We start from the raw sequence: 24,257 nt of genomic DNA on the forward strand, positions 1-24,257 counted from the left end.
TCAGAACTCTTAGTTGAAAAGAAGAGGTTTTTAATGAGTTACAAACAGATTTTCACCACTCGTCTGTTTTTAAAGACACTTCAACCAACCGCACTTCCTGCATGATTAAGAAGGAGAGGTGCGTGGGGATAGGGGGAAAGGGGCGGCGATAATAAAGATGGCAGCGACAGAAGACTAAAGCAGGGAGGCAGTCCGCCTTATTACTCACCTAACGGGAGCTTTAGAGAAAACACCACCTGCGAAGAAGGAACAGCAGCGGCGTTAGCGACGCGCGTGTTTATTCCAAGTAACAATATGCACGAGGCTTTCTCTCCATAAGATAGGAAGGCAGAGATCTTCCAAAGGGGCCAGGTGAGAAAGGGTGTTTGAGTGGGAAGGCCAGAAGGGTATTGCCACGTATACACTCTTTGAGTACCGGAGGGACCAAGGCACTCGTGGTTACGTGACCGCTCCACCACCGATGACGAAACGAGTCCTCCTCTTCCGTTCCTCTCCTGGTAAGATCGCGTTCTGTGTTCCAGAGGAGCGCAGCACACGATCTCCCCTACATAAACTATCTGGTACAGTATTGTGGAGCTACTACTACACAGGGTCACGTAGGAGCTACGTCAAGTGTCAGCCAAAGGGTTAAATGAGATATAAACACTAACACTTGTTATAAAAGTATAGTGGCCCTCCTTATCTACTGTACCATGGCATGTTAATGTTCTCATTGTATTGTTCTTGTCAGCGCACCCAGTCGCACTGCGCTGGGGAATATGTTGGCGTGTTTTAATTAAAACGATAACAATATTAATATAAAAATAACCGCATGAACACGTCGCAAATAATTTTAACGTTCATTGGAATGGAGCTAAACATTCTCCCAACACTGAGACGCTGCTGCACAAAGGTGGGATAAGATGATCACGTTACCCGCTCTTGGTTGGGTACAGCGGCAGTGACAGCGTATGAGGGACTGACCTATTGTCTGTCTGCACTTGAAGAGCAGGATGGCAGTGACAAGAATCAGCAGCAGCAGGGTGACGGTGACACTGACGGTGAGCGACGTGCGGAGTGTGGGGCTCATACCTGAGAGGTGGGAAGAACAGATATCATTTGTTTTAATATTCAATATTTCTCAAATTAAAATCTACCGGCAGGATGTCACAATGCTGTATAATGTATATGACCAGGACAAATACTGGAAGTGGGCGATTTACTGATCAAATGTCTCCTCTATTTGTTGGGAAATAGGGATCTCTTTAGACAGGCAATACTCAAAGCGTTTAATCTGATCTGCAAACTGGTTGTGAAACACCTCGGATTGAACACCCAATGCCACAGTTTTAGGGCTTCTCTGCAAAGAGAGAATGAGTCCCTCTCATCTGATTTATATAAGAAAGTTTGGAATAGGACAGCTATCCTCCCTGTTAGCTGGGGAAACAATAAGGGCTGAGAGTATTGTATGCCACTCTCAATTCTAATATGTTTATGTGTAGGGAGCATTGGTCTAATGACCATATCCCTCTTTCTGTTCTCTCTTCTGATACATCTACACACAACCAGGCTAGGAAGCATCTGTTGTAATGACCATGTCTGGTTTGTGCTGTACGATTGGACTCGATGCACCCAAACAAGGAGTTCTGTTCTGCCTGAATGATTTTGGGGAATTATTTACAATGTGTGCCCATAGACAGGTAAGTAATGAAAGCCTGGGGACAAAGCTTCTAATGTAGCGATAAAGTGAAAAAAAGGCGCGAACAGATAAAAGGGTTGAACACTTAAATATGTGAACACTATCAAATACTTAAATGAGTGAAAAACAGAAAAAAATATAAATGTGTATACAGTTTCACTCCCTGCTCAGAACCACTGGGAGGGGTAGTCTTCACTCGTCCCCAAAGGTTACAGTAGTAGACACGAAATCCAGGGGGAGCATAGGGGAGAAACAAAACAGTTCTAAGTGCAGCAGAATGGCAATGGGTAAAAAGGTTTTCACAATCTTTGCTCTTTAGTAATGACTACTTACAAGATGTAAGAGTCAAAACAGCAGGGTTGACTACTAGTCAGTGGTAAGTATGTGCAGTGATGGTCATCAAGGTGGTTCTGGTAACTCAGGAGGATACGACCCAAAAAAGAGAACAAACTGGCATAGCACAGATCAACCAAAATTTCACAATTTATCTGAATAAAAAAGTAATACACTCACAATGTGACAGTTAAAAACGGGCATGTAACACTTTATAAGTGTCTCAGAGGACATGAATAGCCTGCTGGCTCGCCATCCCGCAACTCCCGGTACTCATCTGTCTTTGCCTCTGCTCCACTGCGTCACCGCACGGCTTGGCGTCTCGGCGTCTGACGTCAGATCCGGTTTCCTCGGTCGGGTGGGGGCTGGCCTTCCAAGACTCCTCTCCTTACAGCTCCACAACAAGATACTCCCACTCTACGCGTTTCACTACGTGAAATTTTGGTTGATCTGTGCTATGCCAGTTTGTTCTCTTTTTTGAGTCGTATCCTCCTGAGTTACCAGAACCACCTTGATGACCATCACTGCACATACTTACCACTGACTAGTAGTCAACCCTGCTGTTTTGACTCTTACATCTTGTAAGTAGTCATTACTAAAGAGCCAAGATTGTGAAAACCTTTTTACCCATTGCCATTCTGCTGCACTTAGAACTGTTTTGTTTCTCCCCCATGCTCCCCCTGGATTTCGTGTCTACGACAAAGCTTCTAATTTCACTAGGATTTTGCTAATAGTCTGAGTGGGATCTCCTGTTCTAATGGGACCCGGGATATGAGACTTTGGACTGACTCAAACTTCAGGATCAATTCCCAAAGTAATCGAACGAGTGTTGAAGATAAACCCCAGGAAAATGATGGATTGAGTGGGTGTCAGAATGGATTTTTCCCAATTTATATTGAAACCGAGAGTGTCTGACAATGAGAACGTATAATCTCTGTCTTTTAGTAGACTTGACTTGTCTCTGTTCAATAACAGAAGACTGTCTAGGTAAATAATACACAGTTTGCCTCTGGGCCTTTAGATGGCCCCACCACTGATTTCAGAATTCTTGTCAATGTTCAGTATGGAGAATTTAAAGGCCAAACACCATAACCGTCCATTGGAACACTTGGCTGTTCCAGTAAAATCAGAGAAGCCTCTTCAGTAAATTTGGACTGAATTGAAAGCATCCTTAACATCTACTTTTATGGTAAAACATCCCTGATTCAGTAGTTTGGAGATATTTTGTAACTAGTAAGCTGGAGACTAATTATTTTTGGTTTGACAAACTGATTAAGTGGTTTCACATTGAGCATCATATGACTTTTCTATAGGAAACAAATGACTGAACCAACGTGTAATGGAAATGGCAGAAAGTATTAAGAATTTTAATCAATCTGGCACACAAGAGGTTAACGTTGGTTACAAATTGTTTTAAAAATACAAGAATTGTTTTTACGGCCGGTTAAACCCCTGACCAGGCCTGTGTTTCATAGGACTGGTGGTCTGACACTAGCATGAATCTTTTAAATGTACCTTGAAATGCATTCTTCGGATGATCTGTGAAATATCAGGGGGTGCGGCTAAGATGACAGTCCAAAGGTTCGGGTAAAGTTATTAAATATGATATCCTGGGCCTGACAGAAATTCGTAAGATTAACAAATAGTTATTTCTAACAGCTGACCTGAGACGAATCAAAGGATGCCAAGCACTTCATGATTAGGAAGTGCAAAAGACAAATATCTGTTTCTCATGCAAAAATACAAGTTATTTCATATTCAGGCGTGAATATTAAGTACACAGACGCAACGGTGAAGATGGCGTTTGTCTAAGTATTATAGAAACTAAGTTATGAATTCTTTTATATATTGAAGCAAAGTTTAAACGTCAAAAGAAAGGCTTTTTTTCTTAGTCGTAAAAATGTCAGCTAGAGAAATTGATGAAAGGGGTGGGCTTATGTTGTTTTCAATGAGGGAATTTAGAATATAAACCCTGCCTTTTAATTATGAAGTAGAATTCAACAAGAACTGTGTCTGATGTCAACAAAATAGATGAATTCTCATATTCCAATCCATGGCCTCCTTGGGAAAAGATCTGATCAATGTTAGGCGATAACGTACTGTAAGTTAGATTCTGATTATCTTTTTAATTTAAGAAACGGCCTATATCGTTATATTGTATGTTCTTGTAATCTTTTTATGTAAACCTAAGCACTGTACTTTTTGTATATTAAAGCTACACTTTAATAAGTAATCATTTGAGCTCTGATTTGAACTTTGTAGAGATTAATTTACATTTTTGGACACATTTTGCTATAACAGATTTTTGTATGTTAAGTGTATTGTTTTCTGAATAAACGGGACCAGAGACTCTGCAAATTAATATTTTTGATCATTTCTTTGGTGGTGGGAGCCGATTAAAGATATATATTGTGATGGACGGAAGGTATATATTCTTAATTTGAGGCACTTGTGCGCAGGTGAACGTGAATCAGCTAGTTAGCTGTGTGTATTAACCCTTGTCACGTATATGTCGTGCTCCGAAATCTGCCCCTTGTGACAAATAGTATATTGGGACGTATTGAGGGGAGATATTAATTCGAGGGAGCTTTGCGGAAGGTTAAAGTGGATCAGCTAGGTAGCTGTGCATTAACCCTTGTCCCATATACAAGTCACGGGCTCACAGGTGGCACACTGTTCGTGACAATTTTTGACATTCCATCTTTCCTTGTTTAGAACTGCAGTTTCTTTGTGCTGGAGAAAGACAGAGAAAGACATTAGAAAAGGCCTCTCTTCACCACCCTAACAGCCTGTTGGGATCTTTTGGGTGTCTGTTGGGATCTTTTCTGACAGTTATCACGAGACAGGCGCTCCAGTTCCTGTGACCGCCCGAGCGCCTGCAGACTAGCTGCGGTGTGTACTTTTGATAGCGCTGTAGTTCTCTGAGAAGACTGTCTGCTCCCACCAGCTGTTGCTAGGTGGCGAGACACCCACAGACACATACAGCATTATCCTGCACTGCGGTTATCATTTGCTCTGGAAAACACATGACCACGTACAGTTTCTAACGTGTCCTGTTCAACTGATCCAAACACTTTGCTCCCCAAACTCAGTGACTTTCACCTCTGGCTTCACCCCACCCCCCTAACGTTTATCAGTCACACAACATTTCCAGTTGTTAGCTCACACTCAGCTTTGTATTGTGAGTGTGCTTTTCTATTTTCTTTCCATAAATCAGTTACATAAATATACCTAGGCAGAAACTCGGATCGGGAAACATATGAGTTTCATCCAAACAGCTGCTTAAAAGCCTCCCCAGTTCCAGGTTTATAAAGTCACTGTAACAGGGGACTTATCCCTGTTCATAAATGTGCCTCTAATCCAGCAGTGTGGTGGTTAACTGCTGGTAGCAAATTAACTAACACCACCTGCCTGATTACAGGTGGTAGAAAAAGCCTGCCTTTGAGACAGGAAGTGACTCCTTAGCTCACTTTTGAGCTGACCTTTGGAGACACCATGTTTTGAGCTCTGTCAGAAACCACAGCAGAGCTGATTTCAAGACACAGGGAAAACTACTAAACCTGAAGCTGACACCCTGAGTGAAGGGAGCTGAACCAGGAACTGAGAAGATTTTCCCTCCAAGAACCAAATAAGACTTCTAAAACTGGACGCTGATATTTTCTGTGCACGCACGGGTGCGGTTCCAGGAGAGCAGAGAAGCTTACTCTACAGCTGATAAACAGATAAGACTTTCATTATTAAGAGACTGCTTATATCTGCTTATTTTCATGCTATATGTTTTGGGGCTGAGAGAAATGCTTGACTTGGGAGATGTGAATTAATTGCATAGTGTTTTCACTAGAAATACTCCCAAGTGAATGGAAGCTTTGTTCCCCCCCCTTCCTTGTTTGGATGTTTTCCTGATAAGAAGGAAAAGGCACAATAAAGCCTATTATAATTTCACCTTATAAAGCCTCCCAATTGTGTACCTCTGTGAACGTCCGTCTACAGTCACACACATGGATCTCACCTGAGATGTTGATGTTCAGGATGTTGCTCTGAACAGAGAAGGTCCTGTTGGGTGAGACCTGGTTGCTGGCCTGACACTGGTACCTTCCTCCATGCAGAGACTGCAGAGACCTTACATATAACACATCCCCCGGCTCGCTGATCTGGTACAACCCTGAGCTCTTGTCGGCCTCCGTCTCATTGTGCAGCCACAGAAACGTGGGAGAGGTGCCACGCTCCATGGAGCAGGTCAAGTTCAGAGTGTCTCCAGCGACGACCTCCAGAACCTCCTGATCTGTGCTGATTCTGGCATTGGCCACAGGTTCTGTCAAAAGAGAGATTGGGAGATATAACCAAGGCGTGCTGTGGCACAGTATGTGTACATGCAGTGCTATATATACCCAGAAAATGCGATTATTGCGTGCTGACGTCACAATAACATCAATCAACAAAAGGGGGAGGAACCCACGGGTCGAAAAGTTGGACATAATGACGTAGGCATAAAAATGTGTCAGTGTAAATAGTAAAACTAGAAAATCACATAGTAAAATAAAAAACAAACAAATGCAGTGTGTGTCACAAACAGCCACTATTTAAAGTGGCATAAAAAGCCCCAACAACGTGGAAACGCACGATTTGTAGCGCAGCGTCTTAAAAATTCCCAATATGCTCACTGACTAAATATATAATGTGGCAGAGCAAATATTATATAAAAAAAAAAGTAATGAATATTATATAAAAAAAAAAATTATGAAAATACATGGATACAAACACCTGAGAAAATATCTCAATGATAACCATGAAATATACAAAGAATATATCCCAAATTGTTGGCTGTGAAGGTACCACAAAAATAGAAACAGACCACAGTGCTATGGCAGAAAAGGTAATAGAATGACATTTTATTAGAAAGCAGAAATCAGGTGACAAAGTAACAAGTGACGTTTCTAATCCCTATAATCCTTTCTCAAGCTCTGAATACATCCTCATAACATCAACTACATCATCACAACTATAGAAAGTCTATATCACAGGCTATTGACTACTTATATTTTCATAACATCGACATATACTTACTCATATCACACATATTCCCAGATGTACTGTATGTTGACATGTGATATATGATATAGAATAAGTTTATGTTGACGTTATGCTGCCTTTTTTATATGCGGCTTTAAATAGTGTATAGCACTGTATATTGTTTTGTTGTACAATGTGATTTTCCAGTTTTACTGTTTACACTTGTAACCCTTTTATTACCCCCCCCCTCCCCTAAGTGAGATGGGGGGGTACACTCCTTCTTGGCTACTTTCATGTGGTCTTGGTGCTGTGACCTGCTGGCAACAGAAGGGCTGAGGGCTCCGCGGTGGTGTGGGGAGAGCCAGGACAGGGAACAGGGGGGGGGGGGGGGGGGCAGATTACCTTGATCTCTCTCTCTTGATGGTGCAGTGCCTCCAGCCAGCGAGGATCCCTGTAGAACTTCAGGGGATGGACCCCCACTGACACTCCTTCATACCAGAGCCAGTAACTCACAAGCAGCATGTCTTTTCATTATTTATTCAGAAGGCAGCTCCAGGACAGAGAATAGACAGTTCACATGTTCTTATCATCATCTGCTTCTCTCTCTAATCCCTCTAAATCAGATCCCTGATATAGGCAGCATGATTCCCTCCCCTTCCAGTCCTGACCTGACTGGAAGGGAGAAACAGTTCTTCATCTAACTGACTTCTCTCAGACTCTTTCTCAACTGACAGTTTTAGGAGGGTGTCCCAATTTGAACATCCTTGGGGAGTGTCTCTATCTCTGACTCATAGCAAGCCAGAGTCGGATACAGATTGGCCCACACACAACAGGGGGCGTTCCAACCAATATCCACCCCTTAGATTGACATCCTCAGAGTTGCCAAGCCTGCCCTTGAATACTGACACATTATTCAAGGCTGGAATACACACACACACAGGCTTAATAAAGGATTTAACCTTTCCACTACCTGCACTAACAGGACTGACAGAGGAAAAGCCCAGAAACAGAAGTAACTGCCGGGAGGCTATGTTACACTCTCCCTCTGGTGAAAACTCCAATGTCCTCACTTGGACTACAGTGGGTATAACACTACCTTACTGTGCAACACTGTAAATTCAATACAACCCAAAATGTACCAACCATTGTACATTTCAGCATAACACAACATTGCATAACATTGCTACCTCAGTAGTAATGGGCTGGGTCAGGCTTCCTGACTATTTTGCCCTGACTGTCAGGTACTCTTACAGAATAGCACCTGCTGTTCCCATATTCAGAGATATACTCCACCCGATCCAGATGAATATTGCGGCCCACCACCCATAGCTCAGTCAAGATCCACATAGGTAGGATCCTTAGCGGTGGTGGCCAGATGGGCAAGTATAGCCTCTTTTACCCACTCTATACGGTGAGCTTCAGCACTGCGCATTAATTTCTCAGGGCGATAGGGTTATTCATTACCCATCTTCCTGAACCTATGCACTAGCACTCTTTCTGCTCATCCCAATTTCACCAAGCTTTTATCAGTTGCGGTGCCAGGCAGCACCCAAAATATGGGACCTTCCCATAATGGTCCTCCCACTGTCTTCTCCCTGACAGGAGACAATACCTGAACAGATTTCATTGAACCCGTCTCCTCCTCTTCACAATCCCCCCCCTGCACAGACCCCTCCAAATGTATCACAGGCATAATAGACATTATATCACATTGTCCATTTGGAGCCACGGGACTCACTGGTGATAAGGGTCTGGGGGTCAGGGGTCGCACCCTGGGACTGGTGACAGACGGGGAAAGTGGGACAGAAGAGGCAGATGACACGGGGACTGGGGCCGCCGGTGACAAGGGGGCCTCACCAAAGACCCGAGGGGGCACTGTAGAGGGAGAGGGGGTTGGCCTAGTATTAAAGGGGTTGCACCCCATATGGCTACCCCCTGACCTCACCAGGGAGGCAAGGGGTTAACTAGACTGCGGTCCAGGAATGTGGCTTACACCTTGTCATGTCAGGAAAATGTATGTTCCCCTGTTCCCATGTTTCATTATAATCCTGTATTTTAATGTTTTAAAGTGCATTTCTGTATCTCCAGTTCTGGAGGTCACAGAGAGTTGATATTTGGCCAATATGTGGAGGCACTGTAGGCATTAAAAACTGGCAAATTTCGACCCACTGAGCCCACCAGAATGGAACTTATTAATATGTGTAGATATTAAAGTGTATATGTATGGTATTTTGGATCTGCTCTGACAATGCAGACTCCATCTGCTATGCTAATAGGTCATGAAGGGCAGCCGGCTGATTGAGCCTAAGCACTGTGATCAAAAGTTAACTGCCTGATTGTTTACACTAAGTACTAATCAACCGACCAAGTACTAATCAGCAGACTCTGCCACTCTAATTGTTACCTGAGGGTGGAGAATCATCAAACTGGAGTGGTTTGTAAGTGTTATGTCTACACCTACAAACAATGCAGATACTTCATTTGGTAGACTGGTCGTTGCCCCTGATTTAATTATGGGGCTACCCATAGAGTCCCAGTACACATGGGCTAATTAGCTGGGTGGCATGGGTTAATCTGTGTCTCCACGTTAGAGATTGGATACAGATAATTGTTCACCAATAGTCTGTATTCAATGTTAAGAATAGGGTTACACAGGTATATAAACTGTGTCAACCCTACAGTTTTTAGTTCTTCTTCTGATACCATCTTGAATGTCACCGGACTGCTGGAGAATTGCTAGCTGATACTTCTCCATCCCCCCAACCCTAAGTAAGTGTTACCTTCTTGCCTGTTAATTGTACTATATTGCTGTGTTCACCTTTTTTAAGGAATAAATATATTTTATTATATCTAAGCCTCGTTCAGTTCAACCCAGATATTTGGTGTTCATTATATCTTGTCATAAGCTACCGTGACAGGCACATCCAGGGAATTCACCCCAGGAGAAGCAATAGTACAGTCCTGAGTCAAGTTCAATTTGCCCCTCCCTTTGGCCTTAATATAGCGGGCTTCAGCCAGCGCTTTGGCCTGAAGAGCGTCTCTGGCTTCCTTCCGCTCCCTACAGCGCAGGAGGAAAGGATCGTTCGTAACAGTAGCATTCACCGGAGCGGCCTGGATGTCACAGGAGCTCACCCGGCCTTGCGACTCGGCGGCCTTCTCATCTCCCGGTGGTGGAGCAGCAACAGTAGAGTCGATGCAGTCATCAGGGGTGGTGCCGGCCGGCACTTCTCCCGGTAGTTGATCCTTCCGCATCATATCATCGAAGTGGCGTTAAGCAGCTCGCATGTAGGAGAGGGCACGAGCTCGGGCCTCGTACATCTCCTGCTGACGCCGCAGGTACAGCTCCGCAGCTTTCTGGGCTTGATCCCAGCGAGGATCCGAATATATATATATATATCAGTGCATGAACACTGTAATTTTACCCTGATGAAGTTTCACTGGGATCGGAACTTTGGTTTATTTTCAATTTGTAGCTAATATAGTTGCTGATCTCGAGTGCTCTGGATTATCTCCATTCTATGATATGGTGCAACACTCTCTGCACGTCAAAGATGCACTGACCGTTATGTATGTATATCATTATTTATATAGTGCCTACAGCTGTTATCTCTGCTTAACTTATGTCTTTCAATATGATTTGAAAAGTGTGCAGAGTTGATACTTTCGCCGGGTCTGCATCAAAAGGAACCAGAGGTGACACCAAGTATAAGCACTGGTACATGTGATCATAAAAACGTGGTATTGTGTTGTGTTTTGATCATCCTTTTAAATAACTGGACAACACTCTTTGTACACATTACCAAAAGGTGTTTGCCACCTTTGTCCTGAGGTATTAGAAATTCCTTTTAATACAGTAAGTATTAAATAATTGGACTTTGTACCCCCCGCCCCCTCTTGGATTGGGCGATATACCAAAATATTGGTGGCTGATATGGGAGACTACCGGTTATCACAATGTTTAGAAAGTCTGAGGTCCCAAGATGGGGCCGTCGCCCACATAAGGGCTGTTGTGCCTCCAGAGGGTGGGAGCTATGGCTGGCTCTCCTCGCCCCCTCCCCCTCACCACAAGGGTTTTAGATTTGCACGTGTGACAACGTGGGAAACCTTAACCCCTCCCCAGCCTGCCCCATGTACTCTTAATCCCTTACCCTCTCCCCCCTGGAGCACTTAACCCCTTTCCACCCTCCCCATAGGACCCTTATCCCCTTCCTCTCCCCAACCCTCCCAGAGGCACTCAACACCTTCCTCTCTCCCTCTTGGGACCCTTAACTCCTTCCTCTCCTCCTCCCCCTCCCCCCCCACTGTCGTACTTAACCACTTCCTCTATCTCCACTGGGACCATTAACCCCCTCTCCCCCTTCCATGCCTGCACTTCACCCTCTCTCACCTACAGTACACTGCTTCCATCACTCTCACCCTTTATGAAAATGGTAAACATTTGTTTTTTGTTCTGTTTTATTTGTATTAAGAGTGTTGTGTTAACACTATTTACATAAGGGATGGAAATATGATTATAAAGTATTTCCTATGTAAAAAAATTCAATAAAAATGTAAGTTATAAAAAATTTAAAAAAAATGATTTTTCAACAATTCTTGATTGTCGAAAAATCTATTTAATATATTTGTAACATTTTATAAGTGAAAAGTTATTAAATGGAGGGAGTATCTCAATTGAGGGGGATGGGAGCAGTGTAGGTGAGAGTGATGGGGGGGTGATGGGAACAGAGTAGGTGAGAGTGATAGGGGGGGATGTTCAGGTGATGGGAGCAGAGTAGGGGAGAGTGATGGGATGGGGGTGTTGGGGTGATGGGAACAGAGTAGGTGAGTGATGGGATGAGAGGGACGCTAGGGCGATGAGTGTAGGTGAGAAAAGGTGAAGTGTCGACATGGAAAGAGTTTGGGCATGAAGGTCTCTGTTCTAGTAAATCTAAAGAAAATGCATTTATTTTGAAAACACATTTTATTTAGATTTATTAGAACATTTTCAGACTTTTATTTTAACAAATTTATCACACTAAATTTCTTAATATCGTTATCGTGGTGACAATTTTGATATCGCCGTACCAGTATGCTTTGCCCGCTGCATGTAAAGTTGTATACAAACACTTACCCATCACAGACAGAGCTATCTCCTTGCTGCGCTGGCCTGTACTGGAGACTTCATTGCGTGAGTCACAGTAATAATCTCCACTCATGCTCAGTGAGGTGATGGTGACGCTCAGCTGTGCTGCTCCATTCTGGTTGGCTGTGACGTCTCCCAGCCCCTTATCCTTGTGATAGAACCGATAGTGTATAGGGAAGGAACCTCTCTGGGACTCGCATTGAAGGCCCACATCATCCCCCACTGCCACAGCATAGACACTGAGGGTGAGTAAGGGCTGGCTCACCCCAACTGTGAGAGAGAAGGAAGGAGTGTAATCAATATATACAATGGCATTGATGGACTGATTTCAGTCAATACTCAAGTCTAAGGTGATGGACTCCAGGTGAAGCCTGTGGTGGCATCCAGGTAAACTTGCCTAATGGGTCATAACCAACTCCAGATATGTTCTTCAGTATTAGGTGATACCTTTTTTTATTTGGACTAACCATTTGTGTCATAGGACAAGTTTTCGTGAGTTCTCCTCTCTTCCACAGGTCAGCAATACTGATATACAAAGGTTTCTATGACTTAGAAAGGGATTGGGGGAAAAAAAAGGAAGAATAAAGAACAGAGAGATGTATATGAGGTGGGGTGCGGGAGGCACAGGAAGGGTGTTATGGCATAAATTGTTAGTCCAAATAAAAAAAGGTATCACCTAATACTGAAGAACTCATTTATTCTGCACCATCGCAACTGGACTAACACGGCTATTTCCGTTAGTGATTTTATATATATAGGAAATGTACCTACAACTGATGGGGACTGCAATGGGTACCAAGATGGCACTGCAATATGCCAATCTTTTCATGGCAAATCTTGAACAAAGATTCCTAACTACATGCCTCCACAAACCCTACAAATACTACAGATACATTGATGACCTGTTTATAATATGGACAGAGGGTGAAGAAAACCTAAAACAATTCCACGAGTCCCTGAACTAATTCCATCCATCTATTAAACTCAAAATGGATTATTCGGCAAACCTAGTAAACTTTCTAGATACTACAGTAACACTGAAAGATGGCAAACTACACACATCTGTATACAAGAAACCAACTGACAGATGCAGTTACCTCCACAACTCCAGCTTCCATCCCACTCATACAAAACAAGGTATCATACACAGCCAGGCTATAAGATACCACCGCATATACTCTGACACTGAAGACAGAAACAGGCATCTCACAACCCTGACCGAATCGTTCAGACAGAAGGGATACAAACCAAAGACCATTGCCAAAACTATTACATCTGCAATAAAAGCCCCAACGAGGACACCTGCTACAATACAGACAGAAAGAACCTACCACACGCATACCACTAGTGACCACATACAACCCTACCCTAGAGGGCATACGAAAAATAATCAAAGATCTGCAACCCATGCTGACAGAGGATGCAACATTAAAATAAATCTTTCCCAAACCTCCCATTCTTGCGTTCCGGCAACCACCAAACCTCAAACAGAAATTAGTCAGCAGAAAACTTCACAACGATTTCAAAGACATGGATAATGGCACAAAGCCGTGCAGCAACAAATGCTGCAAACTCTGCAAACATATTTGCCAAGGTCCCACAGCCAGTCACAACCATAGAACATTCAATGTTAAAGGATCATACAGCTGCACATCCAGGAATATAGTGTATATGATTCAATGCAACAAATGTGACCAAGGTTGCTATACTGGGGAAACCAGCCAAAAACTACAAGGAAGAATGAATATGCACAGACACTCTATACTCCATCACGAAGAAGGAAGATACTGCTCACCTGTGGGACATCACTTCTCACAACCAGATCATTCCATAAATGATCTAAAAATCAAAATCCTCAATGGAATGTTTAAAAGCACCCAAGAACAGAAAACATTTGAACTCAGAATGATAAGACTCTTTGACACCAAAACCAAAGGACTTAGGGCCTCATGCAGAGAGCAGCGCTGGAAATAATTGGAGATGTTAATAAATTGAACTTTTATTGGTGTGATTTTATCTCCATATGCTGAAAGGTCCGAAAACTGCATTTAAAATCCTGTCTGCATATGGAGAGTTGCAACCGGCGAGATGTGCGCTGGTGAAACATGTTTGAAAAAAAGCGCCTTTTTTTTTGTATTTTCCCTCTCGCCGGTGCGCTCCAGCTTCCTGCCAACTTTTTTTGGCGGAGGTAATTGTAGAATTTCTCTCCATGTTATTGGCACGAACAGCCACTAGATGGCGATCGCGCCTTTCTGAATAGGGACATTTTTACAACTGGCGAGATTTAGGTTCTCGCCAGTCGCGCGGCGAGTTTCACAAAAAAATAAAAATAAATGGCGCTTTTTTTTAAACTCGCCAGTACCTGCCTTTCTACAGGTATTTTTCTCCAAAAAATGCCGCTATTCACCTTACCGCTGCTCTCTGCATAGGCCCCTTAATGCAGATATGGGTTTTCTCACACCCTATCAAAATTGCTTGTAATTATCCTGCTTGCCTCTATTCTTATTCACACTTTCTCTCCCCCCCTGTATCCCTACCCCTCCCCACCTTTCTTTGACACCGTTCCCTGGCTTCAAACACATTTAACACCCTACCTTATCTACAGTAAATATCTGCTGTTTTTTTCCCCTCTCTCTACACTGTTTTAGCCATTGAAACCTTTGTATATCAGTATTGCTTGACCCGAAGAAGAGAGGATAATTCTCGAAAGCTTGTCCTATGACATAAATTGTTAGTCCAATAAAAAAGGTATCACCTAATACTGAAGAACTCATTTATTCTGCACTATCGCAACTGGACTAACACGGCTATTTTCTGCTTTATATATATATATATATATATTAGATATGATAACCATTTACATTATTTAGTATTTTGATAGTGATATATATATATATATATATATATATATATATATATATATATATATATATACTATCACTATCAAAATACTAAATAATGTAAATGGTTATCATATCTAATTACTAAATGTGATACCAAGGTGGATATAACCAGAGTGGGACCCTCGTCTTGTGTTTATCAGTTATCCAGGCCATAGTTTAGGTGGAGGTTTAAGAGAGACACTACAGCATGGGCAGATAAGGCAAAACGATCAGTGATAATGATGTGGACAAAAAAAGAAGATCCTATGCAGGGCAATCAGTATCGTGCCATTAATAAGATACATTTACAAGGATATTTAAATGAAGTTTATGATCATAATCTGTAGTTACATGTTTTTCTGGGGCTAATGATACAGGTAAGTTATTATGGATATATAAAACTGATTAAGTTTTTTTTTAAACAAGAGTGCTTGTCGACACGCATGTGCATGAGCGACCGGCAAACGGAATAAAAAACTGGGACAGCACCCCAAAAAAGTCGGGACAGAGCCCTAAAAACCTGGACTGTTCCGGCTAAACCGGGACATCTGGTCACCCTACCCAGGGGCGAAGCATCCCTACCTAGCCAGTGAGGGTCTGTGAGGAGAGGCGTTCAGGGGATCGCCCAGCTACCCTGCAGTATCCTTTGCATACACACACCATCTTTACCTTTGCGAAGTGACCGGCCTGCACCTATAACCCTGTGAGTAATATCAACGAGCTCCAACACTGTGCCGGCACTGGGGCTGATTAATGACATTGTGGGGACACCAGGACAGCGATAGATATATGTATCAGGCTCCTATACAGTATGTATATAGTATCACCAGGGTTTGTTTGGGATCCTCCAATGAGAGGGCCACTAAACTGGTTTATTGTGTTCCTACCTATATATAGACATATAAAGAACTGTTGCCCAAAGAGACACGCGTCGCCTTGTATTATCTGACCTCAGCCAGGCTCATTACTGGCTAACTAGTCTCAGTCATATCCATGGACATAATGAACATTTACACACACAAATGATTAACATTGTACTTTAGGAGTGATGAAATAATGATGGCACTAAGGAGTCCAGAGTACCACTGCTTTTTATTTTTAATTACAAACTTATGTTTGCATTTTCTATAAAAAAAAATTAAAAAAAGAAGAATTGGGAGATTTATTTGATAACTTCGTGTGCAAAAAAATGCTTAAATCTTTCTAAATACCAGTCCTAAAAGCTTTGCCCCGATGTTTAGTAAACATAAATCTTATTTTATACCTGACACACTATTACAGTTAAGAAGCTCAGACCCCTGACTTTTATATAGGTTGGCTGGGCTGTCACTTTTTTGAATAGACTATTTCTCTCCTCTAACACATGAATAACAAGTCTGAGTTATTACCTCTCACGGATATTCTCACGGAATTACTTCTGGCTCCTTGAGTCCCGTCGCGGGACACTGAGCAGTAATATAGTCCATCATACTTCTCCGTAACAGGTTCCACTATAAACTGGTGCTGTTGGGCTTCTGTCTGATGGGTCTCACAGCTTCCAGTGTCCTGATTACACCACGAGTATTTGAACGGCCCTGTCCCCTTATCCACGGAGCAGAGCACCTCCAGTCTCTGTCCTGCGATCACTTCTCCTGCCGTGGGCTGCACCTGCACAGTGACACCGGACACTGGTTGTGCTGAAGATAGAGATGAAAAGATACATTGTTAATGTCTCCAGTCTGCAGAATGTAGAACTGTATACATTTGGTAGTGTAGGAACCTGCTGAAAGGGTTACCTTGGCATGTTTTGGCCAAAATATGAACTAAATGATCCATACTTATGAGAAAATATATACATTAACTAATAATTTGTCATACTGGATAAGACATTGGCGAGTCTCTGTACTGTAGTAAAAAGACAAGTGCTTCCTAAGCTGCATGACTGAATATAGGTTGAATAACCCGCATTATTATTATAATGCTGATGCTTAATTAAGCAGAAAATTAGAGCCGAGAAATAGGCATGGCATTTTCATTAACCCTTTCATTGCCCGACGGGTAATCTGACAGCGAAGGGATTATAGGGGAATAGTGATAACACGAAGAGCTAAACGCAACAACAATTAGTCTGTGCTCACGTTGCACGGAGATCTTTAAATTGGGGCTTTCTTTCCAAACTTTGCCATCCTGCGTTTTTACCGCGCATGTATAATCTCCCGTGTCCTGTAATCGCGCCCCAGCGACGTGGTATTCTCCGGAAGTACTAAATTCCTGCACAATTTGGGAATCTTTGTAGAAGGCAAATAAGAGACGATCGTTTGTTCTGAGCGTGGCAGGATCCGTGGTACATTTTATGGTTATTTTATCCCCCGCTGTGGCAATCTCTGATGGTGTGGTTTCTATTTGTGGTGATGTGAAAAGCTCTACAAAGAAAAATGTACAACAATTTGATATATATAATATATATATAATTTTTTTTTAAAAGAAAAATGTTTTCTCAGCCATAAAAGCAAAAAATGGGTACATTCTTCATGCCCCGCAGATGTGCAGAGTTTCCCCCTTGGGTATTGCATTTCCTGTGCTTTATAGTTTAAGAATTCCCCCAGGGATAGCTGCCAGCATCAGCGCTACATCACAGGAAGTTACCACTACAAATAACTTGTGTTGCAGAGCATGCTGGGAGGAAACTGTGCAGATCCTTCATCTCATTACTATAAGATGCAGTTCAGTCCCACCCATAGGCATCTTTATTTGTCTCATTGTGCGACCACGTCGGTCACAACTCAGCGCCACTTGATTTCCCAGATAAACCATAGAAGAACCTCTTTAAAAATAAAGTGGCAACCAGCATCATCCGTGGAACACGACGGTATTTGGGACACGTCCCAATGATGCCACGGTTACTAATTATTAGCAAAGAATAAGCTAGTGGCAATTTTTCCCTATCCGAAAACTTTTTTTTATAAAGTCATCGTTCTACAAATACAAATCAGGGGTTGGTATCGCTATAATTATGTGCTCTTGGTCATATACAGTGGTGTGAAAAACAAAGTTCACCCTCTTTGAATTCTATGGTATGGTTTTACATATCAGGACATAATAACAATCATCTTTGATTTTATATATATAATATATATATATTTTTTTTTTTAAAGAAAAATGTTTTCTCAGCCATAAACCAAAAAATGGGTACATTCTTCATGTGCCGCAGAGGTGCAGAGTTTCCCCCTTGGGTATTGAATTTCCTGTGCTTTAAAGTTTAAGAATTCCCCCAGGGACAGCTGCCAGCATCAGCACTACATCACAGGAAGTGACCACTACATCACAGGAATCACACTACATCACAGGAAGTGACCACTACATCACAGGAATCACACTACATCACAGGAAGTGACCACTACATCACAGGAATCACACTACATCACAGGAAGTGACCACTACAACACAGGAATCACACTACATCACAGGAATCACACTACATCACAGGAATCACACTACATCACAGGAATCACACTACATCACAGGAATCACACTACATCAGTTCCTTAGCAGGTTTTAAAATTAGGTAAATACAACCTCAGATGAACAACAGCACATGACATATTACACCGAGTCATGATTGGTAGTATGTTGTGTCTCCGCTGTGCTGATAGTATGTCGTGTCTCCGCTGTGCTGGGAGTATGTCGTGTCTCCGCTGTGCTGGGAGTATGTCGTGTCTCCGCTGTGCTGGTAGTATGTCGTGTCTCCGCTGTGCTGGTAGTATGTCGTGTCTCCGCTGTGCTGGTGGTATGTCGTGTCTCCGCTGTGCTGGTAGTATGTTGTGTCTCCGCTGTGCTGGTAGTATGCCGTGTCTCCGCTGTGCTGGTAGTATGTCGTACTATGTCGTGTCTCCGCTGTGCTGGTAGTATGTCGTGTCTCCGCTGTGCTGGTAGTATGTCGTGTCTCCGCTGTGCTGGTACTATGTCGTGTCTCCGCTGTGCTGGTAGTATGTCGTGTCTCCGCTGTGCTGGTAGTATGTCGTGTCTCCGCTGTGCTGGTACTATGTCGTGTCTCCGCTGTGCTGGTACTATGTCGTGTCTCCGCTGTGCTGGTAGTATGTCGTGTCTCCACTGTGCTGGTAGTATGTCGTGTCTCCGCTGTGCTGGTAGTATGTTGTGTCTCCGCTGTGCTGGTAGTATGTCGTGTCTCCGCTGTGCTGGTAGTATGTTGTGTCTCCGCTGTGCTGGTAGTATGTCGTGTCTCCGCTGTGCTGGTAGTATGTCGTGTCTCCGCTGTGCTGGTACTATGCCGTGTCTCCGCTGTGCTGGTAGTATGTCGTGTCTCCGCTGTGCTGGTAGTATGTCGTGTCTCCGCTGTGCTGGTAGTATGTCGTGTCTCCGCTGTGCTGGTAGTATGTCGTGTCTCCGCTGTGCTGGTAGTATGTTGTGTCTCCGCTGTGCTGGTACTATGTCGTGTCTCCGCTGTGCTGGTAGTATGTCGTGTCTCCGCTGTGCTGGTAGTATGTCGTGTCTCCGCTGTGCTGGTAGTATGTCGTGTCTCCGCTGTGCTGGTAGTATGTTGTGTCTCCGCTGTGCTGGTAGTATGTCGTGTCTCCGCTGTGCTGGTAGTATGTTGTGTCTCCGCTGTGCTGGTAGTATGTCGTGTCTCCGCTGTGCTGGTAGTATGTTGTGTCTCCGCTGTGCTGGTAGTATGTTGTGTCTCCGCTGTGATGAGCCTTTACATCAGACAGTCTATGGGGATGTTTAGCCGGCGCAGGGTGTAACCGTATGACTGGTACCTCAATTGGGGGCAGCGGGCTTCCCCCAGGTGTTAGGAAACACCTCTAAAGCCCGCAGTGTGTAGGGGGAATAAAGCGGAGACTCCACGCTGAGCCACGTCCTTCTTGCGCAGCGCCAATTACGTAATGACGTCAGTGTCCCGACTCGTTTCATCACATGGTGACTTCTTCAGGGGTGATTGACTAGCACTGTCGAATGGTTTAAATTCACTCCGTTGCCCAGCAACTGGAGTAAACAATATGGTGCCTCAGCTACAATCAATACAAACTCATTTTGCTCAGTGACTTGAACCAGTCCTGTTGCCTATAATAGCGGTATTAACCCCTGTTGCTAGTTATACAGCAGAGGCTACAATATTACATATTAGAAAAACATGCCTAGATATTAAAAAATAAAATAAAAGCAAACAATGTAATGAATAGATAGATAAATATAACACTGAACAGTATTGCAACCAAGTGATAAATATACACTTAACCGCATGTGTTTAGCATCATATAATACACAAAGACTTTGCACTTTACAAAAGCAGATGTGTATGCTAATAAAAATTGTGGCATGTCTAATAAAAAAACTGGAAAAAGAAATAATAGGTATATACATCACGGAACCATATAGAGGCATAGAGAACAATCACTGTTTTAGCCCACATATATAGGGGCTAGCGCCTGGTGATCTCTGCACCATTATATACTCTATTGTTTCATTCTCAAGTGAAGCATCATATATTGCCCTGGTGAGGGATAGTTGATCTCATTAGCAATTGAATTGTTACCTTATTCCTTTTCAAGGAGAGTTTTTTTTAATAGGAGGTGTTTCAATAGGGAAGTGCCTCAGGCTGCTTCAGTCTGTGGGAACGGGCATGAAGAAGGGGCGATTTAGGCCCCGAAACGTTGCCCCCCCTAATATTGTTATCACTACATCCATTACGTGTTTTGTGCGCATTTTCCCCCCTCCCTTTGTTTCCTTGTGTTTCCTCATTCCCTTGTTTCCCCTCCCATCCCTCCCACTCTTATACAGAGTCCTGCTCCACTAGGATTTCCCTCCAGACCTGCAGTTAGACTGGTTCTGTATTTGCATCTATATTTCAATACAAATCATTATGTTTCTAATTGACCACTTGTCTGACTCTGATTGTGTGCTGGGAACCACTGTATATATTTATGTGATTTGCCCTGGGGGGTTCTGAGGTTCCTCTCTGTTCCTTTGCACATTTGTCTAACTACACTATGTGTTACCACATTTGTGTGGAGTGCTACCTAGCACACATACTTGTAGTATATCCAATAGGATTCCCGGATACAAAACATCTTAAATCTATCCTATCTAGTTTGGAAACTGAGATATAATTTTGAGACTAGTGGGGTTGCCAGCATGTGCAATAGAAAAGTGTCGGGATACTATGTGCGAGTACTTTTTTCAAAATAGCACGCGCCTCTGTTCAAGAAACCTGACGTAAAGTGGAGGTTTGGTACGTCCAACATATTGGAAATTACAGGCACAGGAAAGAACATAAACAATGTGTGTTGTCAAACAATGAATCGAACTCTTAACAGGGGGTACGGAGCCATTGGATGAAGAAACACAAGAGTTAAGGGGAGCTATAAATTTGCACATAAGGCGCCTGGATCTATTACACTTGTGATTGCCACATTTTGTAGGACACGTATTAAATGATGTACCCGATTCTCTGAGGTTACTCAGCGCCAGTTTATGTGTAATAGTCAGGGCTCTCCGAAACAGGAGCTGACCCCCGAAAGGTGATTTTTCAAATGTGGGTCACACAGGAGGACACTCCAATGTCAGTTGAGGACATTGGTGATTTTATCTGAATAACCACTATATTTAGTGATGAATTTTGCACTGCTTTTAGTAAGAGCCATGCAAAATGTATCACTAAATATAGTGGTTATTCAAATAAAATCACATGGGGGGAGGGAGTGGGAGCGCTGCTCCCACAGTCTGTGAGAAGTAGGGGCTGGCGTGTCCCATTAGCAATCCTGCATCTGATGTGTTGCATGCTGGGAACTGTAGTTTTTAGACTGAAACCTACAAAGCCAAAAGTCTGTCTGGATTCTGGGTCCTAATTACCTTTTTTTTCCCAGACAACTGTCACAGACAGATAGATATCTTCCACTCTAAGCAATTTAAGAGCAATCGGAAGTACTCCGTGCAGTGAGCCCCTACCTGTGGAGCTGGCGAGGGGGCTGCGACGGTGGGACCCACCCAGGTGGTGATTGCAGAGGCTGGGTACGACTTCTGGTGGGGCCTAGCTTCCATGTTAGGACCACCTGGGCAGGCTCCTGCCACCCTCGCCGGCACGACTACACAGGTAGGAGCTCGGGGGGGGGGGGGGTAGGGGAGAGTGCGGCCTTTAAAAATGGCAGAATGCTATGCTGGCAGAAGGTATAGTGAACTTCATGCTCACCGTGTATTAGGATATTTAACACAGGACTCTTCCTCTTTACTGTATTGGTTGAAGTTTTAACCTCACAGGTATAATCCCCAGCGTGCTGTAATCCGGTTCTGTTAACTTGGTATTCGCTGCTAATACCGAATCCCTGCACAGTCCGTGTATTTTGGTAGAAAGCAAACTCCAGTTTAGTATTCGCTCTGCGTGGATTGAGATTTGTGTCACATCTTATAGTCATCTCGCCCCCCTCTTCTATCATCGGATACTGGCGCACGTTTATTTCTGGGGATGAGAACAGCGCTAAAAAAAAATAAGCAAGAAAGAAAACCCCAAATTACACTTTATGTAACTGCAATGCAGACAGTGACAGAACTTAACCTTCCCCCGGGCTGGAGACGAAGTATCTCATGAATGTAACAGTGTCCCAACAAAAGGCCAATGCAGTAAGGGATTCCCCAACTGCTTGGGATAGGCACAAGGGTGTCCCTAAACATAGCCAGCAAAGTAGTATGAGTTTTTAAAGCATATAGGATAATAGGCAGGCTGGGTGGGCAGGCTGGGTGGTGCTTATCTGCTGACAATGTTTCTCTATAAAAACGCTCTATGCAGAACGAGACCCATTGCATGCTGCACCTCTTGGGGTGACACAGGAGAGACTCTGAAGGTTGTGGGTTCTATCCCACCCTCTGCCACAGGCGCTCGCTCTGCAGGAACATAAGCAAATCCCCTCATCTCCCTGTGCGTTGGGTACCAAGCATTCACTTGGAAGCTTTTCGGGGCAGGGATAAACTCCGTCTGTATTTTTCCTCAATATGTAACACTAGCTGATATACCCGGCGTTGCCCGGGATGTAAATCTGTAATAGGTAGTATTATTTATAAATAGGGGAAGAATAGGATGACTATTTGGTGTAAAGGTTGTATAATAATGTTGAAAAGAAACCTGGAAGAAAATGTCATACGATGTTGTTTTAAAATGGTTTATTGTAAACACACCACAGTACAATGTAGACTTTCGTGACATAAGTGATGTGTAAATGTGAGGTGTGTGTCCCGCTAGGGTGTGGAGGCGGCGGGTGGGTGTTCAGTGTGGGTGGCGGGTGGGTAGTGAGTGCTGGGTGGGTGTCCCGCTAGGGTGTGAGGCGGCGTGTGGGTGGCGGGTGGGTAGTGGGTGGTGGGTAGTTTGTGAGGCGGTGAGTGGCTGGTGAGTGCGGTGTGACGGTCCCGCTAGGGTGGGAAGGGGTGTGATGCGGTGTGTGGCTGCTGAGTGTGTGTTGCGGGTGGGTGTTGAGTGCGGGCTGGGGGTGGTGTTCCTGCTAGGGTGTGTGCGTCTGTAAGGCGGCGGGTGTCTGGTGAGTGCGGGCGGCGGCTGGGCCGTGATGTCGGTGCGTAGGGGTGTGAGTGCGGCGGCTGGTCACTGATGTAGGGGCGGGAGGCGGCGGGTGTGTGTCGAGTGTGTCTGAGTGCGGGCGGCGGGTGTGCAGGGGTGTGAGGCAGCGGGTGGGTGAAAGGCAGAGGAGGGAGTGTTGGCAGCGGGTGAGTGAAAGGCAGGGGCGGGAGTGCGGGCAGGGGGGGGTGAAAGGCGGGGGGGTGAAAGGCAGGGGCGGGGGGGTGAAAGGCAGGGGCGGGGGGGTGAAAGGCAGGGGCGGGGGGGTGAAAGGCAGGGGCGGGGGGGTGAAAGGCAGGGGCGGGGGGGTGAAAGGCAGGGGCGGGGGGGTGAAAGGCAGGGGCGGGGGGGTGAAAGGCAGGGGCGGGGGGGTGAAAGGCAGGGGCGGGTGAAAGGCAGGGGCGGGGGGGGGTGAAAGGCAGGGGCGGGGGGGGTGAAAGGCAGGGGCGGGGGGGGTGAAAGGCAGGGGGGGGGTGAAAGGCAGGGGCGGGGGGGGTGAAAGGCAGGGGCGGGGGGGGTGAAAGGCAGGGGCGGGGGGGGTGAAAGGCAGGGGCGGGGGGGGGGTGAAAGGCAGGGGCGGGGGGGGGGGTGAAAGGCAGGGGCGGGGGGGGGTGAAAGGCAGGGGCGGGGGGGGGTGAAAGGCAGGGGCGGGGGGGGGTGAAAGGCAGGGGCGGG

At 44.5% G+C, this 24,257-nt stretch overlaps 2 protein-coding genes across 3 annotated transcripts in view; both read right to left on the reverse strand.

The window, feature by feature from the left end:
* Positions 1-24,257, reverse strand: part of PCP4L1 (Purkinje cell protein 4 like 1) — a 374,963-nt gene that overhangs the window by 121,912 nt on the left and 228,794 nt on the right. The window lies entirely within an intron of this gene.
* LOC142499038 (Fc receptor-like protein 3) overlaps positions 1-24,257 on the reverse strand; it is a 44,060-nt gene that overhangs the window by 7,002 nt on the left and 12,801 nt on the right. The window contains exons 5-11 of one of the 2 annotated variants that reach the window (XM_075607809.1): positions 22,212-22,496; positions 17,143-17,427; positions 16,414-16,701; positions 12,132-12,413; positions 6,021-6,323; positions 964-1,071; positions 209-236 (exon numbers count right to left, since the gene is read on the reverse strand). In XM_075607809.1, coding sequence (XP_075463924.1) covers positions 209-236; positions 964-1,071; positions 6,021-6,323; positions 12,132-12,413; positions 16,414-16,701; positions 17,143-17,427; positions 22,212-22,496 — 1,579 coding nt within the window. The remainder of the gene's footprint in view (positions 1-208; positions 237-963; positions 1,072-6,020; positions 6,324-12,131; positions 12,414-16,413; positions 16,702-17,142; positions 17,428-22,211; positions 22,497-24,257) is intronic. The other variant, XM_075607810.1, reaches the window with a different exon arrangement.

This window comes from Ascaphus truei, chromosome 7, assembly GCF_040206685.1.
Source record: "Ascaphus truei isolate aAscTru1 chromosome 7, aAscTru1.hap1, whole genome shotgun sequence".
NCBI classification, from domain to species: domain Eukaryota; kingdom Metazoa; phylum Chordata; class Amphibia; order Anura; family Ascaphidae; genus Ascaphus; species Ascaphus truei.